Raw genomic sequence first — 18,832 nt, 5'->3', positions numbered from 1 at the left:
TTTAATTACAAATCTTTTCTGATAAAGTTAATTTTTTTAAATTTTCTCAACAGGTACATTACAAACTCCTTATGTTGCTTTAATTCATGGCATCACTATGGGTGGGGTAGGTTAAAATAAAGCACCATCTTCCTTATTTCTGATTAAGATAGTCTATGTCTATAGGTATTTGTTGTCTTCTTAATGCCTAATATATACAACTGTATATATACTGCATATTATTATATAGATATTGATGAAATACCAGGTTTTCTTTAGTGTCGAAAACTTGATATCTTTCACCAGTGGAAGATACCATATCTTTCACACGTGAAGATAACGCTGTTAAATCGGCTTGCTACTTTAATGAATAATTTTTGAGCTTTTGTTTTATTTAAGTTTCATCGATATCTATATAATAAACAGAACATTACATGGACGCTTGGAGACATGAACTTTATCTTCTCCTGTTCAATTTAGATATCTCACTTGTTCGCTGTGCTCACTCATGAGATATCAATTGAACGCTCGAAGATAAAATTTGCATCTCCGTGCACCCATGTAATATCCTCTATATAAATTACAGTGCTCTTTATGATCAAATTGCAAATTAATGAATGGAACTATAGACAATGAAATATCTAAAATAAATAGGAAAAGTTATGATTCATGATGAAGTTTCAAGTTTTTCTTTCCTTTGATAGGGCCAAAGTTTGGTACTCTTATTTTTGAGGATTTGAATTTTTTAGGGTGTAGGACTCTCTGTTCATGGTCACTTTAGAGTTGCTACAGAAAAGACCTTATTTGCTATGCCTGAGACTGCTATTGGTAAATATTCTTCAAATATTCTTCTTTTTTCATTTATTGATACCCTAAAACAACCTCTGGGCTGAGCTAATTGATTCAGAGCACAGCTAACTCACAGGGTTTACAGAGGGTGTAGTCTCCAAACTACATGAATAGTTGAGCCTTCGTACACATTGACTCCAGCATGCGTATTTATTAACTCCAGTTTGACAATTATTGCACAATTACACAGAAGATTGTATGATTCGCTACAACAAACAATTTACAATTAATGAGCTTCATAAAAAGGAACAAATTCAAAAAGAAAAAGAAAAAGAAAACTACTTACAAGTTAATGATGCACACTCGACTGATTCTTGATGTTAATTATTTATGGTGCCTGCGGGGCCTATGGTCTACGAAATTCTTAATCTTACAGAGGGCCTGGAAAACCAGACAACAAATTTAGGATATGCAGTACAGGAATTATTAAAACCTTAGATCCAGAGTTCTTACCAACAACCAATCAACCAACCATCGATATTATTGTTACCTATCAACAACCCATTAACAGCTTATTGGCTTAACCTACCTCTGACTGCCAGTAATATCAACCTAGTACATATAGACTGACTTCTGACTCTCTAACAACTTTACTAATAACATATATTAACCTTTAATAATTGTATTTAGTATCTCCTGATAATAATAGCTACTGTTGTGCACTCTTGCAGGACTTTTCCCTGATGTTGGTGGAGGACATGCCTTGCCACGACTGGAAGGAAACCTTGGAATATATCTTGCTTTGACAGGTAGGAAAACTGAGAACTCAGTGTGACAGGTGCCGTGGGATGACCAATGGCTTGGTTGCTGTGGCCACCTTGCTATCCTTTGAGAACTCAGTGTGACAGTTGCCGGGGGATGACCAATGGCTTGGTTGCTATGGTCACAAAATATTGGTGACGATTGTTCAATGCCATGTCAAATAAATAAATGTATGTTTCAATATTGCTTCTCTTTTCTTAAGGTTTTCGTCTGAAAGGTTATGATGTCAAACATGCTGGTATTGCAACACATTTTGTGAAAGCAGAGAAGGCAAGTGTTAACTTAGTGGCTCTTTATAATTATCTGAATGTTATAAAACGATCGCGTGGTACAACTTTAATGGCACCATAAGACTTTCCTAAGTTCGATAAACAAGATGCCATACAAGCCTTTCACAACTTTAACTAGCATAAAAAATTAACCAGCTCAACTAGAAACCATGGACAGCAGTTTTGGCCTGTATTGCTGGGCCTCATCGGCACGGTGTATCAAGTGAGCTGGTACAATTGTCTAGCTGTTAATTTCAAAGAATTTTTTAAATTCTATTTCTATTTATTATTACCACAGCTTTCAGAACTTGAGTCATCTTTACTTGGTCTATCAGACTGTAGGTTGCAGACGGTACGAGGATTATTAGATGATTTTGATAAAGAGGTAATGATATAAAGTCACCATTATATACAATCATTATGCTCACTGTAAAGAGGTTTTATGCAGTCAATGATGAAGTCAGGTGTTCACAATTCCAGTAATAGGTAAACAGCTATTTCAAAAAGGTTGAATACTGAATACTGCATACTGAATAGTGCATTCTAAGACCAAAGTGCACTGTGGGTCATAGTGACATTGTCTAAAGTAGGACTAATGATAATAATTATTTATTCTTTTTGTAGTGTACTATTCCATCTGGAACAATATACTAACTACATGTAGAGAGTTAATTGCTGAATATTTACTTTTTATTTCAAATTAGTGAGACACACAATGCCCTTTGGTCTTGGAATACACTATTCAGTATGCAGTATTCAATATTCAACCTTTTTTGAAATAGCTATATGTGTTTGGATGTTTTTCTATTATATAGTGCTCCAAAGATCAAAACCCAAACTTTACGTTACAAGAACACATGGACAAAATTAACAGGTCAGTATGGAATTTTGTGATATGACACAATTGTATTTATATTAATAGTATTTATCTTCTGAAAATTTATTGAAAAAAATGCATCGTGCGGCCAATGGCCATTATTGTAATGACCACAGCTGGGCACTCTCTTAGCTCTTAGAGATACCCCTGTATGTACAGTATGTGTCCTATGGAAATTAATTTTGATCTAACTAGCAAGGTTGAATGCCAGTAGATCAGTCATTTGTTCATGACCACTGTAGTGTTGTCAGTTGTATTGACATATTTGGAAGTTATTGCACAATACATATACCCTATGAACTTTTGGGTGCTGGGTGTGGCCCTGTTGTTTTTTTTTCTTCTTTTTTCTTTTTTTCTTTTTACTTAACACCTTCTGGGACATGTTTTGATAATATTTTAAAATCCAACTATTTTAGTATATTTTTATTGCAGTTGTTTTGACAAGAATACAGTAGAGGATATCATATCATCTTTAGAAAAAGATGGATCAGAGTGGGCCAATAAACAGATTGAGGTAGGGACGATGGAAATATTACGCAGAAACTCAGACCGGACTGAAATATTCTTTTATTTCAAAATGGGCCACACAGGGTAAGAGCGTAATGTGAAGGAGAAGCTTCAGTACTAGCTCCTCTTTATTACTCTCTCAGTGTATTTGAAAATTGAAACAGTTACAAGAAATGTCATCATGATATGAATGCCATGTAGCTTAATTAGCTCTGCTAGCTTAGCCCTGGCTCCCCAATAGACCTTTCCTGAATTTGCTTGGATGACCATGAAACAATGGTTTGAAGTCGAAACTGAACTTGATTCTTTTATTCATCAAGTGCAACCTCAACTTGAAACCATTGTTTTGTGATCACTCAAGCGAATTCGGGAAAGGTCTATTGTCAAGACTATGGTCCCCTAGAATAAAAACCTCTCTTGATATATACATGTACTAGACCATAAACTGCCAGAATGGAAATAATATGTAGCTTAAGTGCAGTCATCACTGAGAGGTTTATTGATGAGAAAGTGCTAGCCTGATAAAATTATTTATTTTATTGAATTACAACCATTGATTTATTGATTGATTTTCTTTTCATTTCATAATGTCATTGCAATCAACAGACTATCAATAAAATGGTGAGTTTAAAAGGCTTACAGCAATAAGACTACATGCATTCATAATGAGTTGGGCAGGTATATATTTGGCTATTTGAGCTATGGGAAGTATACCATTTGCTTGATAATGTTGTTTACTACAGCTACCAGAATCCCTTGCACACTTTCATCTGTCATGAATGGGGGAAAAAATAAAGAAACAATGATAATTATAGTCATGTGGTAAAAAAACTCTGTCAAGCAAGTGGTTTTTCTATCAAAAATGTTTTTCCATCCACATTTAATTTATTATTTTGATAATATTAGAGAGCCCATGTCTCCAATGGGGCCCTGTGAATCTGCACATCTCAGTGAAGCAGAAGATTATAGTACCCAACCATTTCTTTATTATTTTCCTTTTAGTCGCCCTCATCCTGTAAAGTTACCTTACGTCAACTTCAAGAAGGAGCAAGAATGAATTTAGCAGATTGTCTACAGATGGAGTACAGAATATCACAGAGATTTATGGTTTGTGACAATTGAATATTGAATAAGATTAGATTTAACTGGTGTTGACTATGTACATATACAATGCAATACAATACCTTAAACTGTATCGTAACTTTATTACTTTAACATAATAATGGTCAGTATGAGGTTTCACAGGCTCAGATGAAGACAATACCCCCCCCCCCCCCCCCCCCATTCAGTGACCACTAGTAATAGTTCCAATTGGATCACTAATAATAGTTCCAAGTCAAGGTTGGAGTTTCCTCACATAGCAAAACTAGTTTATCATGTGCGGCAACTCCAACCTTGACTTTACTAATATAATATTCATGGTCATTGAACTGAACTGTAAAATGGAGTATTACTTGAATGTACTCTATGGCCGAATTTTTCTGCTGGTTAAATTCAAGTTACAATGAATGTTCCATGAAACCAATGATACTTTATTAATTTTCCATTATTCTAGCTTGTAACACAACTTGTATATGCCATCACTCAGGGGGGTAGCGAGTACTTGCTTAAGGAGGGGGGGGGGGGGGGCGATGTACCATTTCCCTGCCAAATCCACAGGAATCCTGCATGAATTAATTAAATTTGGTGCTGAACGCAAACTTTTTTTGTTTCCCCCTTCCCTAAGCTAGTGCCAACACTGGCATGAGGTTCTCTGACACTTATTTTAATTTTTACTTTTAATTTTATCAATAGGAAAATGAAGACTTTTATGAAGGAATAAGAGCAGGTATGCGTGCAATTCGTGCATGGGTTTCGAGACATTGTGCAGATGTTTTGGTCCAATCTCAGGCCTTCTTCAGTGTAAAGCTATAGTCACGCACTCACACATTTTGAATCTAGTTGTATGGATGCCAAAGTTATCTGCACCCTCCCCCCCTTCTCTGATTCATAGGAAGTTCCTGGTACCAAGTTTCTCTAATGCCTAAGTTTTCTTGCCCCCTACTAAACTCCTCACTTTTGTTTGACCTCCTCACTATAAACAATGATAAAGTGAGAGCTTGCTAACATGAACAGCTTATTGACCCCCTGGAAGTGAAACACCCGGTTAAAAGCAGCCTCTGACTTTGAGTGTATCTAACCATGATTATGTTTACCAAGGATTTTGACTTTTCATTTTCAGTATTGGTTGACAAGGATAACAGTCCAAGATGGAACCCATCTACACTGCAAGGAGTATCTAATGAAAAAGTAGACTCTTACTTTTTACCCCTTGGTGAAAGGGATCTTGTGCTGTGATAAATCAGCATTTGTTAACCAATTTTAATTATAAGTACTTATAAATAAGTATCTGAAGGAACAGAATATTAAAGAGTGATTTCATTTATAGCCAACACATGCGTTTTTGGCTTCTGTCAATCAAAGGATACCATCTTAGACTCTTAGAAATTTGATTGAGCCGTTTTGACTGTAATAATTACTAAATTAGTAATAATTATTATTAGTAGATCTTATTTGAATATTACACATTAACAACCCGGGGGGGGGGGGGGGGGGTACTCCCCTATATTTGCTATATGGGTAGATTGCAGCCAAACAGGGTATGGTTTTCAGCGATTCTACTCTGGAACAGGGTATATAAAACTGCGCTCACTCTGGGACAGGATATATGAAATCACGCTCTCTCCTCTCTGGAACAGGGTATCTATTTTCGCTCTACCGGAAAAGGTTATGGTTTTCAGCGATCTTGCTCTGGAACAGGGTATGAATTTCAGCGATTTTACTCTGGAACAAGGTCAGGGTTCAGAGGGCTCAGCAACACATCCCTACCCTAAACGGGTAAGAGTACCCCCCCCCCCCCCCAGATTAACAACTAATTTTTTGTTTCATGGGTCAAGTAAAATCACTTCAATATTTAAATAAAGTAAAATATCACTGCTGCACTACTGAACTGAATTTTCTTTATTTGAAATAACCTTGGTGCTTATCAAAAACTATTGATATTATAACACTATATAGGTATCATACAAGTACCAGGTATAGCATTTTTCCCCAAAAATATCAAACAGACTGTTACGATGACACCATTGTCACAGTGTTGTGTGCAACTTATTTCCTTATTCTTTTCTCCACAAGTAGGAATGGAAATTCTTTTAGTACAGCTTACCCTAACAAAAGATCAGTTCTATTACTTGCAATTCTCCAAAGAGTTGTGCTTTTTTACCAAAAAAATATTGGAATAATAAAATGTCTGATCAAACTTCTTGCACATGAATTTCGTGGTTTCTCTGCTCAAGTAGCAGCAGCCTGATAGCGGTCAGCAACATTTGTCCAGTTAATGACATCATAGATGGCCTTGACATAATCTGGTCTAACATTCTTGTACTGAAGGTAATATGCATGCTCCCAAACGTCGATGCCTAGAAGAGGAATGTGACCTGAAAAAAATAGAATTAAAATTAATTTGCGTCGTGTACAGTATAGAAGAACAGGGTTCGTGCCGAGGTAATGACTTAAAATTCAAGGACTATTCAAGGAGTATACAAGGATCCAAAAATGAATTTTCAAGGAGTATGTTCAGCTAACTATGCCAAGGTTTTACACAGTGGTTGCACATGGCCGACTTTCAGATTCTCCAGTCTTTCTGACTAGATCTATTTCAGAACCATGCAAGTAATGATCAAAGCAAAAATTCAAGGAGTTTTCAAGGAGTTTCGCTAAAATCGTAAAATTCAAGAGCTTTTCAAGTGCCCTTGAAAACGTGAATGAAATTCAAGGAGTTTTCAAGGAGTCTGAGGAGTGAATTCAAGGAGTTTTCAAGGAGTCTGAGGAGTAGCACGAACCCTGGAAGAAAATCTAAGTATGGCTAACTCGCAGACCTAACCCCTAACCCTCTTGGCTGAACTAAGTCAGGGCACAGCTAACTCACAGATTTAACACTGAAACAACCTCTTACCTGATCAAAGTCAGGGAATGGCTAACAGATTGACAAATTTTAATTTAGCATGTGAGGTTTTGGGAAGGAAAAAAACTGAAGATCCCAGAGAAAAACCCTTGAATCAAGAGGGAGACCTAACAAACTCTACTCACATGTGATGCTGAGGTATTATGATTATGCGACCAGATAATCCCATTCATCTGTCTGGGTATTTGGCTTCAATCAATCAAAATATTTGATTGACATGACAGATGCCAAAAACTCAAGATTAGAATGTGAGCTGGCTTCCATGGTGATATGGTTGTAAGGTAATGGGTGTAATTGATGGGTTGCAAGCAAGCATTCCCAAGAGAGTCCAAAGACAAAAACATGGCAGCCATTGTGGTGCTGTTAACAATAGTACTAATGAGAAATCTTTTGTTAAATGGCACCAACATGGCCACGATGACGTAACGTGCAAACGAACAGTACTTCTAGAAGGTATTTACCAGTGGTTGCTTGTAGAGGATCTTGATTTAAGCATGTTGATATAGCTAGTCTTTTGTTAACTTTGTTGTAGCCCTGGGAATGACATACGAAGTTGAGCATTAAATATTGTCATACTTTGACTGTTAGTCACTAAGCATAATAATTTTGTTTCACAGGCAAAGTGAAATCACTCTAGAATACATTAAAGGGGCACTTGGATGAAAACGCCCCAATTTTTCAAAGTCTGAATAATTGAAGTATTTGTGGATAAATTGATTATGTAAACCAGATTAGCAAAAATTTTAGCCTGGGAGCCACTTGCAGTTGAGAAATTTTGGGTTAAAAGAGAAAAGAACAATAGAGTTGAGTAAATGACGTCATTTACTCACAATTTAGATGCCGAATAAAATTGATAATTTATATCCGCCACTTTTTACTGTGAAGAAAATATGTTGCCTGGCTACTATTGGGGCCATATAGATGCGTTTAACTAAGTTTAAAGTCATTTCCAATTTTTATCCATTTTCATCCAATTGCCCCTTTAAATGTGGTAGTTGAATGTGGAGTTGTCATATACATAAACATGTCTATATTCAAGTCATAACATCATATTACAAAGAAATAACATGTTGAAAAGTAGTTTCACAATAACATGGATCAAAATTACAGCATCACAAATGCTTTGTGTGAAGTTGATCGAGAAGTGTATTAATGATGTCCAGTTGTTCTGTCAGAAAGGCAATTGTTTGTTTGATCCAATCAGTAATCAAATAATGTTTTAAATGTTTGTTTACATATTTTCAAACGGAATGCATAACAAACAATGCTTCAAATAATCATATAATCAAATGAATAATGTATTCTTGGGGGTTTGACTGTAACGAAACATCTGGTATTCATTTAGGACCGAATGGGAATGTCGAATACAACAAATTAATGTGAAGCCACTCACCAGCCATCCCCAACCTGAACCCTGAACAGCTATAGTAGCGGCATTAAATCTTTCTTTAAAATTTTCAAATGAGCCAAAGTCTTTCTTGATTGCTTCCATCAGATCACCTGGCCAAGAGAACGTAATATATACAGTATGAGTGGCCGTGTTGTATCCGATATACAAACTCGAGTTTGTGTTTCACTAAAATTTTCAAGATAAAAGTGAATCTGGGCAAGAAAATCCATCTTAAAGTTTATGCAAATGAACAGGATTCTGTATCTGATTTACAAAACTCTTCATGGTCGTGATTTCTGTTGTGTTTTCCTCATGCATTATTAATGAGTTTAAAAATACAAGTTCAAAACTCAGACATATCCCAAATTATGTATTTATGGAATGCTTATATGATTATAATAATAATTAATATAATGATGATGATGAATGGTGCTGCCTTTGTAATTACATCTATGTACAAATGATTGGACCTTCAAGTCTTCTCAGACAAGGACTTAAAACTGTAGGCCGTAGACCCGTTAAAAAACCCACTAAAGACGGTGATGACCATCTTTAGTGCCCATGCCAACACTACTGGGCCCACACTTATCGGAAACGCTGTTGTAGTGTCCCTGCCCTCATGGGGAAAGTATCATAAATCGTAAATGATAGGAATAATTATAATAATAAATCATTCTAAGAAATATGCAAAATAATGGATCTCAATGGGTTGACATTAATTAGATGAATATGATAAAAATAACTATTGTTATATACCAAATGCCAAAGTTTCTGTGGGCCTACCTGTAGGTTCTCCACCTCCATTGGGTGATAAATTGGTCCAGAATATCGTATGATTCAAGTGTCCACCACCATTGAATTTCAAAGCTGGCTGTAGTGCTATGGCTGAATCCAAATCACCTATAGAAAGACAGATAGATAGTAACATAACTCTACAATCTAGGACAATATTGAGGTTGGCATAAAGCAGGGACTCATAGCTCCTGCAGTATTTTGAATTTGCTTGAGGACCCTGAGGATTAGCTGGAAGATGCTAGCGGGATGTGGGAGGAATAAACAATAAATTGTGGATCTTACTATAGTATGTGAGCATAGGTGTGTCATAGTCCAGCTTGGGTACAATTGTCTTTTGCTCATCATGGCTTATATGCTGTTGCTTGTACCCAGGCTACACCATAATGCAACTTGTTTGTTAACCTTTTCTCAGGAAATACGGCTTAGTCCAGGGAGGTAGGTTATATTAGAGGAAAGTAGAAATCCAGGGGGACTTATGTTTTTTGTGTGTGCATGTCTGGGGATGGTGAGGGGTGATGGTGAGGGGGATGGTGAGGGGGATGGTAAGGGGGGACGTTATGGGGGGATGATAAGTGGGAATGGCGTGGCAGGAGGGGGGTTTATCTAGGAAAATATTACCATTAAGATTCACTTCACTCATCCATCCAGTTTTTTCAAAGATCTCCTTCTCTTTTTTATCTCATATTATGTAATTTGGTTACCATGGATTATTTCATTTCATATATTATCTAATGTGTAGTTCCATATCCATATCCATATCCCCCCCCCCCCCCCCCCATGGAGGATTTTTTTAAAGACACCTCCCTACCCCCAAAAATTCCAATTTTCTTCTAATACAAACTCTGTAATTTTTGTTCTTTCTCTGCCCCCCCACCCTTCGAAAATTCCACATTCCTCTGTGGAGTGGGTATGGATAGTTTTTGGAACTACACAATAAATTTAAGCCATATAGTTAAGAGCTCATAGGTTTGCATAGAAGTTTACAGCAACACTAAACAAAGATTTCAGGACTCCAAAGACAATATTATTTTTCCATGAACATTGCCAATAAACCATATTTCATTGTACAATTGGCCAATTAAGTAGGCTGTTGTATACACTGTCGTATACACCTACTGCACCCAGACGAGCTGGCTTATTTTGTCAAACGTGGTTCTAACAAATAAAATCCTCAAAAGCTAGAACACAAACAGCAGCTAACTAGCAAGCATAAGTTCACCTTTAGCCTGTGCTTCGGCGTATTTTTCCTCAGCAACATTCAGGTTATTCACATAAGTCTGATGGTGCTTGCTGTGATGGAGACGCATAATATCTGTATTGATGGTCGGCTCAAGGGCATCGTAATCGTACGGTAAATCAGGTAGTGTGTGCTTTGCTCTGACCAACACGTTCAAGACAGCTGGAGAAAGCTTCTGCAGGCAATGAATGCCTGATTTTGTCCTGGATAGCATTTTAAAAAAATCGTAAAGCCTCTCTTATGGTCTTCTGTAAACACGTTCTTCCCCCTGAATCTTTATAAAAGAACAGTAACGTGAAAATGTCCCTTGATGTCCGTTGTGTGAGAGTACCAAACAAAAGTGGCCCTATATGGGCCTCGGATGCATCAACCACAGGCAACCCAATTTCAAAACATTCATAAGAGAATGTATGGGGATTTAGAATATATATGCCGTATTCTATTTGGAAAAACATAAATAGAATTATTTCAAACTCCTTTATGCAGTTTAACCGAGTTTTGAAGGTTATTTAGGGTATATATTTCTAATATCCAGGAAAACAGGATAGGTATAAGAAAATGGGATTTAGATGGGCACTGGTATTTATTCTTGGTTTGCAATCAACCCAAGAGATCACAATAACAAAAGGGATGTCTGCCATGTTGGAAGATATAACAAAAGAATTCATTGAAAAATTTTTTGTCAAATTCTTTCAACATGGCGGCTATGATGTCTACTGCAAACGAAGAATAGCCAGTGAAAATGGGAAGCTAGATATTTTAAGTGAGTATGGAATTCACTTATTCTCCTTTTAAATCTTGATCTAACATCAGATTTGGTTAGGTGGCCAGTTGGTCTCTCCCATGATGTCCTCAGGAGTATAGAACATTATCCTGTATTTTACCCCCACAGAGAGGGCAGAGGCCAAAATACTGCCAAATCCACTTGGGCGTAATGTTTTCCCAATTCAGATCAAGTGTCATTCCCTAGAGTATCATTTCTTTGTTGAATGGTTGGACATGAGAAGACACAGAAATATGGATATGACTCAAACAAAAGGCCTATTTCTCAAGGGTACAACATGTGATCTGAAATGAGAAAACATTCACACCCAAGTGGATTTGGTCTGTTGCCTTTGTCATGTCTGAAGTCTGTGAGGTAGTGGCTCAGCAACTTCAAATGTCTCTGTCAGTGGTGTACTGTGGCATATTTTGGCATTAATTAGTGCATTTCTATAGGTAGAAATAATCATCCATTTCCAAAGAGTAAAGAAAACATTACTGCATGACAAAAAATAATTTTTTACAAAATTGGTAGTGTATAATGTAAGCAACATGCAGTGCAGTGAGGTGCAGCTGTAATGTTATACGGCAGTTGCATACCAGGGATTAACTCATGGAGGGGTGCACCCCTTAGAATCAAAAGGAAAAAAGTATTGGTTATCTGTTCAAAGTAGGGCACAAAGTCAAACCAGGGAGGGGTGCGCACCCCCTGCACCCCTCCCCTGGATCCACCCCTGCATACATTTGTTCAAGAAAATATCCATGCCCCACCATGGATGAAATAGGAAATTCCCAGGGGGTGGAGGGCAGGGGGGTCAGAGAAAGAACAAAATGACAAGTTTTGTATTTAAAAAAATGGAAATTCCAGTGTGGTGGGGCTTTTTTCAAAATTTTCTCCATTATGGTGGGGTATTTTCAAGATCCACACAATACAACAACTCCAGCTTCTCTAAGCTTGGGATCAGCACTTGAAACTTAATATTATATTTACTAATTTTATTAGTACTATTTCTGTCTATTTTATAATATATATCTACTTAATTTATGTGAAATATATTTGTCTTTCAGAATGATATTGGTATGAATTTTCTTTACATGAGGGCCGGCCACACAGATTTCATCATAAAAAGTATTTGAATCAATTCTGGCCCACTAAAAAAGAAGCAACAAACTAATGCTGTAATCTTTCTTACATTCAAAACGGCTCAAGCTTACCCTCCTAGATATCATTAATGGTGTCATTATTCAAATTTTTAATTTTTCTTTCTGAGAATACGGAGACTTGCGATTCAAAATAATAACCCTTTCAAAACTCAATTCTGATTGGATTATGGTGTTATGTTGAGTTTCAAATTGGTTATTATTTCTAAATCCTGCATCTTTGTATTCTCAGAACGAATAATAAATTTCAATATTCAAATAATGAAACCAATAATGGAACTGGGGGGGGGGGGGGGTAAGATCAAGCCGTTTTGACTGTAACTAGAAGAGCAAAAATATATACTTTTAGAAAGTGGTATTACTGGCTGTGCATGATCAAAAGACACATGAATATGGATTCAAACTCATACAAATAATCTTAATATTAAGAGAATAACAAGCGGTCTGATTTAGATCAGTCCACGCCCTGATTTGGATCAGTCCAGAGGTTATTTCAAGAACTTTGATTCAATGACAAACTTGGTTTGTTTTGAGAAATGCTTTGCCAATGTAAGTAAGAATATCGCATATTGTTCTACTTGGCAAATTAACTATCTATATAGCTGAGCAAAATGATTATAAAGGATACCAATAATAATGCAATGGCACAAATTTATACAAAAAAAAAAAAAGAAAACAAAAAAAACTAGCAGGCAACTTTTAAAGAGTATATGTACAGCCTAAAACAAAATCACTATATTTTCAAATCAGTGAGCACTGTCCAAATCCTATAAAAACTATTAATTTAAAGATAACTACCTAGGAGCGTAGCCTAAAGCCCTTGCTAAATTGGGCCACAGATATTCTCTAGCGTTTTCATTGGTGTAATCTAAGTGGGTGATAAATCTGTAAATGGTTGGAATCTTGCACTGTTCATACTTGATTGGAATAAGACGCTTATTTTTACAACCTGGAACAAACAAAAATGGTATAAGAAATAATTTGAGCTACCAGATGATCTGAAATAGTGACGTAGAAATGAGGTCCACTGCAAAACTGAGGTGTTATGAAGCCTGTGAAAATTGATCAGCGAAAAACAAAAACATGTTCATTATTGGAATAGAAAATATATAAACTCATTAGTTATTGTGATACTGTTATCAACCTCTTATTAGCAACGTTATTTTTTTCATTTGGTGGCCTGAAAATCAATAGTTTCAAGAGGAAAACTCAGCTGGTTGCAAGGATGACAGCTTCTGGGATAACACACATACAGTAATATCCCAGTTATAGTAATATTCCAGTTATAAGGCTTAGACTGTTTGAGAGAAGTACAGAGTTTGGGAAGAAGGGGAAATGGTTTTATTTCATTTCTTATTTTTTTAAGTCAAATTTTTTATTTTTTATTTCTCATCCAAAATGCAGAGGCCTATGTTCCTTTGTAATATTCAGCTGACAACAAAAACAAGTTAAAGCCAATAAAGCACTAAAGACTTAAAAATAAAGATGAAATAGCCCTTCTACTAGCTAGCAGGGCCTGTATCTATCTACAAGCTTGCATCTACATCTACATAAACATCTAGACTGAATTTCACCTGCAATATCTTGGACATTGATGTAAACTTCAAAATAAATTTTCATAAAATGAAATTTTAACTTTAAGAAAAGGAACTCACCTGGGGACAAGCTCAAAGCTATCTTTGCCTGGAAGTCAGCACTTTCGTCATTATTGAAAAATTCTGACAATATCACCACAATCTTCTGACATCTTTCCTCGATGATGTGTGCAACTGTGCTCAAGTTTCCTCCCCCAGGAAGAATGTCTCTGTAGTCAATGCATAATTTCAAATGGTAAGGTTCTGATTCCAACCTTTTTAAGATTTCCTTTGCAAACCCAATGTCTTGACTTGCGTAGCAAATAAAAGCGTCGTACTTTACATCATTTGAAAGAACTAAAAATAAAAGAAAAATGTTAATTGCTCAACCAAAGATTTTTTGAGAACATGACGTTTTGACTATAACTAGTGATACAGATTGTTTTCAAAACCAGCCACTTGGCTGACTCAAGGTCCTGTTACACTGTGCAATTTTCTCAGCAGCTTATTTTGTAATGCTTGAAAATGTAGCATGGCAAGTTGCCAAGGTGAGGTGTTACATGTACGTCCACTGCAACATGATCTCAGAAACTTGCAAAATTTTTTTGGCTGGGTTAGGCTGGGGAGAACTTGCAATGGTATTTGGCATGAAAAGTATGCCTTAAAATTGCAAGAAAAGTCGTTGGAGGGGTAATACGGATAAATCCGAATTATCCGAATTTCAACTGAAGGAACTACCGACGTTAAATATAGGTACTTTACTTTACTTTACTGTACACTGTGCATTGGCATTACCAACAAGAGTGCAACACTACTCGAGACAACTCCTGTTGCACTTTTCCAGCAACTTGTCTCACAATTGCCTTGAGAGACAAGTTACAGAGTAAATTGCAATGCTTAGTTGGTAGAGCATCAGACTTGTGTTTACTCCAGGCCAGTCCAACACGCAAGATGCAGCCATGACAGGAGGCAGGAAGGACTGGATGTGGTTTACATGACAAAGGATTAGGTTTCCCGGGGGGAAATAGAATCTATTGTTGTGCCTCCTGTCATGGCTGCCATCATGTGATGATGCAAAGCCTCTATCAAAAAGGAATATTAATCTATTATCATCCAATATCTTGACTACCTGTGAATTGTTGGTCATTGTTTCTCCCATGTCTCTCTACAAAATAATTGTATAAATAACAACATTACTAAATGTATCTAGGAAAAAAATGTAGGCAAAGACCTTTTGAAATGATAAGTACATCCACAATGCATAATGCAGTACAGCAGAAGCAGCAATAGTAGCAGAACAATTTAAGTAGTAGTGAAGCAGCCTTGGGGGGGGGGGGGGAGGGTTATTATGCAGTGATAATAGTCAAAAAAATATATCAAACACCTAAAAAAGAGGTATAACTAGCTAAAAACTAGTGTGAGCTGCGTCGGTGTTTCTAATGAAACAGTAATGATGAAAAGGTAAATTATACACCGTGAAAAGATGAAAAAACTTACTGACGTTTCGGACGCTAGTCCTTCGTCGGAGTAAAAGAGAAAGAAGTGGTAGAAAGGAGTGTATATATGATAGAATAAGACAAAAGAAACCAATGAGAGCAAGGTAGGCAAGGAAACAAAAACAAACAATCAAAAGACAAAAGAAAAGGTTAGTTGAAAATAAAGCGTTCATTAATCCCGTTGGGACTAAGAGTGCCCAATAGGTGAATAAGCCGCATTTCTTTGGTCTTGCGACAATCATTGTTGCCATTAAGCAAAGAAAGACCGAAAACAATGAAGTCAGAAAGAGAATGGTTAGCTAGATTAAAATGGCGGGAAACTGGTTTGGTGGGATCGTTATTGCGAATATCATAAAGATGATTGCAAATGCGATCACCAAGACGGCGGCCAGTCTCCCCACATACAAAAGATTACAGCAGGTACATTTAATACAATATACAACATTAGAAGTGGTACAAACAAAATGGTCAGTGATTTTAACAGTTGATTTAGGACCGACAACAGAAGTGTGAGAGACTATGTGAGGACAAGTATAACAACGTTAACGAGAACAGCGAAAAGTACCAGGTTCTTTGTTAGAGGGAAGAACTCCCTTGACCAAGAAAGAACGGAGATTAAGAGGGTTTGGGTGTGATTTTGTTTTAACTTTAGCCCCAAAAGATACCACTTTGAAACAAATAATAAATCCTTAAAAAAATATAAGAACATGCGTAATAGGTAAATATGAGCCTTGTATGAAACGACTGAAGAAGAGGGCCAATGGGCCTTCACAACTTCAAGTCACGTAAAAATGAGCCAGCTCAACTAGAAACCGTGGACAGCTGTTTTGGCCTGTATTGGGCCTCGTCAGCAGATTGTACCTAGTGAGCTGGTAGAATCCCACGAAAAAGTAGTAAATGAGAGATGAGGTGGTAAGCAGAGTGGGCTTACCGCCTCATCTCTCATTAAAAAAATAATAAGTAGAGTTTATTTTGTAACATACGCTGAAAGTAACAATAAAAGAATAAACTTACCAGCTTGCCTCTGTCTATATTCAGATGGGTACAGAGTCTTTTCTGAGAATGAAAGAAATACAAAATATTGAAATGGAGCGTATTGTTCTGGCTAGTCCTGATACGCCCATGCCAGCCACTACAGTACATGCTCACGTACATGGTTTATAGAAAAATTTCCTGTCATTTTCCAGGTTTGAAGGAATTAACTAATTAGCTAGTTGACCAGAAATATCTGGTAAGGAGGTGGCCTGCAATGCCAGGCTGGTAGAAATTTAGAGCTGGCATCCACTAGGAGGCACGAATGCGAGAGATATTATGTTAAGAAAAAATAAAGGTCTACATGAAAAACCATAATGATGATCTCTGTTCACTGCAAAGTCAGAGCCAAAAAACAAGGTGAAAGTAAAGAAAATATTTAGCAATTAGTCCTCGAGCACAAATGAGTTATTGACTCATAAGCTGTGAGGGCGAGAGGAATAACTGTTTTAGTCAAATTAAATCCAACTAGTTGGTCAAATATTTAGATGCAAACAAGTCTTGAATTAAAGTTAAATTCAATTTTTTGACTTTCAAAGCCGGCACTTTTCTCTACTTTATACTAGGCTATAACTTATAGTTATAGTTAGTTAGTTTTAGTTTAATACTTCATGAGAGATGTCAATAGTAATGACATCTCCCATGAAGTATTAAAGTGCATGACAAGAAAAAAATTTAATGCTAAAAATGTGTAGTTTATTAGCATTAATAAAAATATCACGGTTAGTGATAAAGCATTAAATAAAGTATTAAAGCTTTTTTCTTAGCTGAGCTAAGTGAGTGATCGGAATAAATAATTGAGTGGAGTGACGTGAGTGATTATTCTGGAACACAACAGAGATATCAAAGAGAACCAAGATCGATGTCATTAGCTATTACCTTCAAAGGTTTCCAACTCCTGTAAAGCATCAAGTCGATCTATTGCCATGAGACAAGACTTTAACCTGGATATGGTCAGATCACGCAATTCAGGTTTATTCAACATGACGTGAACTGGATCTCTCTCCTCTCTTAGATCAGTTATTTCTTCAAAGGTAAAGCCAAGTTGCCCAGCCAGAGCCGTGTAGTTATTCCCTAACTCATGATGAGGCCGAAGAAGCTGTGAAAGACGTAACAGTGCCTCGTAACTCATGTGTCTTACGAGTTTTTCTTCTTCAAGCGGAGCTGTAGGATATACGTGGTTTGTTTCTTCACTACTGGCCATCTTAGACGTTGTATCTCAAGAAAAACCCTCAAAACACTCGCTTTTTCTCTGTGTTTTAAGGCTAATTTTCTTCGCCTTAGCCTTTTAGAGCTTTCTTTCTTGTAAAACACTCCTCCTTACGAGATAATTCCAGTAAAACGAGTCGTAAAGTAGTAAAAAAAGATTCGTGATAGTCAACTTCCTGTCAGAAGGATTTCACATCTGCATGATTGACGAACTCGGGCCCATGATCTTCGCTGCCAACATGCCGAAATATTTATATCCAAATATAAAAATGTCAGAATATCGAATCTCGTCCACGTTTAAAATTCTTTGTATTTTAATATTTAGAGCTACTGTAAACTAACCTTTTGTTCATCATTGCGGGGCTTTCCTTCACGGTTTTTTTCCCCTGTGTAAAGAGGCTAGTACAAGTACTACGGCGCGCCCCATCCACACCGACGCACCGGCCACGCACTGGTACTTTTTTGACACGAAGTAAAAATCGTCTGTCTGTCTTTGAGTGATGGGCGGACACACGATTTCAGGGGTGCACCATTTAGAGGGCATTTAGTAACACTGTTGAATAGAGTGCATAGCATGATCCGTGAAAAACGTTTGTAAGAAATTTCCACAAATTTGCAAAGACTAGCAGTAAGTTCAGTAGACCTCAGTAGACCGTAGACCTACAAAACTTTACACTAATTTATACAATTTTGTTAGTTAACTTTTTCACTGATATATGGTATGCACTCTAAGATTTCTATTAAGTCTAAGTTCAGTAGACCTCAGTAGACCGTAGACCTACAAAACTGAGACAAACTAACTAGCAAGTCAGGAAGCGAGTTAGGAAGCGAGTTAGGAAGCGAGTTAGGAAGCGAGTTAGGAAGCGAGTTAGGAAGCGAGTTAGGAAGCGAGTTAGGAAGCGAATTAGGAAATCATACATTCTAGCCAAG

At 36.8% G+C, this 18,832-nt stretch overlaps 3 protein-coding genes across 3 annotated transcripts in view; 1 reads left to right on the top strand and 2 right to left on the bottom strand.

Annotated features, from left to right (window-relative positions):
* Positions 1-5,675, top strand: part of LOC116292511 (3-hydroxyisobutyryl-CoA hydrolase, mitochondrial) — a 10,357-nt gene extending 4,682 nt beyond the window's left edge. Inside the window, exons 7-17 of the mRNA XM_089036696.1 lie at positions 54-106; positions 729-807; positions 1,500-1,577; positions 1,793-1,860; positions 2,158-2,244; positions 2,675-2,733; positions 3,169-3,250; positions 3,850-3,864; positions 4,246-4,350; positions 5,038-5,071; positions 5,465-5,675. Coding sequence (XP_088892822.1) covers positions 54-106; positions 729-807; positions 1,500-1,577; positions 1,793-1,860; positions 2,158-2,244; positions 2,675-2,733; positions 3,169-3,250; positions 3,850-3,864; positions 4,246-4,350; positions 5,038-5,071; positions 5,465-5,580 — 776 coding nt within the window. The 3' untranslated portion in view covers positions 5,581-5,675. The remainder of the gene's footprint in view (positions 1-53; positions 107-728; positions 808-1,499; positions 1,578-1,792; positions 1,861-2,157; positions 2,245-2,674; positions 2,734-3,168; positions 3,251-3,849; positions 3,865-4,245; positions 4,351-5,037; positions 5,072-5,464) is intronic.
* A 553-nt stretch (positions 5,676-6,228) lies between these two features.
* Positions 6,229-10,963, bottom strand: LOC116292528 (superoxide dismutase [Mn], mitochondrial). The gene is made up of 5 exons (XM_031699870.2): positions 10,651-10,963; positions 9,420-9,536; positions 8,640-8,746; positions 7,708-7,780; positions 6,229-6,719 (listed from the first exon to the last, which is right to left on the bottom strand). Exons 1-5 carry the CDS (start codon positions 10,880-10,882, stop codon positions 6,574-6,576), a joined length of 675 nt encoding a protein of 224 aa, XP_031555730.2. The 5' UTR covers positions 10,883-10,963; the 3' UTR covers positions 6,229-6,573.
* Positions 10,964-12,411: 1,448 nt separating this feature from the next.
* Positions 12,412-18,120, bottom strand: LOC116292526 (myeloid differentiation primary response protein MyD88). Its single transcript, XM_031699868.2, has 5 exons — positions 17,573-18,120; positions 16,676-16,717; positions 15,295-15,330; positions 14,247-14,522; positions 12,412-13,540 (listed from the first exon to the last, which is right to left on the bottom strand). The coding sequence occupies exons 1-5, from the start codon at positions 17,895-17,897 to the stop codon at positions 13,386-13,388; spliced, it is 834 nt and encodes a 277-aa protein (XP_031555728.2). The 5' UTR covers positions 17,898-18,120; the 3' UTR covers positions 12,412-13,385.
* Positions 18,121-18,832: the final 712 nt, after the last annotated feature.

This window comes from Actinia tenebrosa, unplaced genomic scaffold (assembly GCF_029948245.1).
Source record: "Actinia tenebrosa isolate PJP-AT-01 unplaced genomic scaffold, QUT_ActTen_1.0 PGA_scaffold4__44_contigs__length_22323623, whole genome shotgun sequence".
In the NCBI taxonomy this organism is placed as follows: Eukaryota; Metazoa; Cnidaria; class Anthozoa; order Actiniaria; family Actiniidae; genus Actinia; species Actinia tenebrosa.
This window is presented reverse-complemented; position numbering and strand designations above follow the sequence as displayed.

What these genes read in the sequence shown, in the direction of transcription:
- LOC116292528 (XM_031699870.2), bottom strand. Translation starts at nt 10,882, where the DNA reads ATGCTATCCAGGACAAAATCAGGCATTCATTGCCTGCAGAAGCTTTCT. An exon ending in CGCCGAAGCACAGGCTAAAG is followed by an intron (nt 9,537 to 10,650) that starts GTGAACTTATGC and finishes GTCTTTCTATAG; the next exon opens with GTGATTTGGATTCAGCCATA. An exon ending in TGGAGGTGGAGAACCTACAG is followed by an intron (nt 8,747 to 9,419) that starts GTAGGCCCACAG and finishes TCTCTTGGCCAG; the next exon opens with GTGATCTGATGGAAGCAATC.
- LOC116292526 (XM_031699868.2), bottom strand. Translation starts at nt 17,897, where the DNA reads ATGGCCAGTAGTGAAGAAACAAACCACGTATATCCTACAGCTCCGCTT. An exon ending in CAATGACCAACAATTCACAG is followed by an intron (nt 14,523 to 15,294) that starts GTAGTCAAGATA and finishes TTTTATTTTTAG; the next exon opens with TTCTTTCAAATGATGTAAAG. An exon ending in AGCTTTGAGCTTGTCCCCAG is followed by an intron (nt 13,541 to 14,246) that starts GTGAGTTCCTTT and finishes TGTTTGTTCCAG; the next exon opens with GTTGTAAAAATAAGCGTCTT.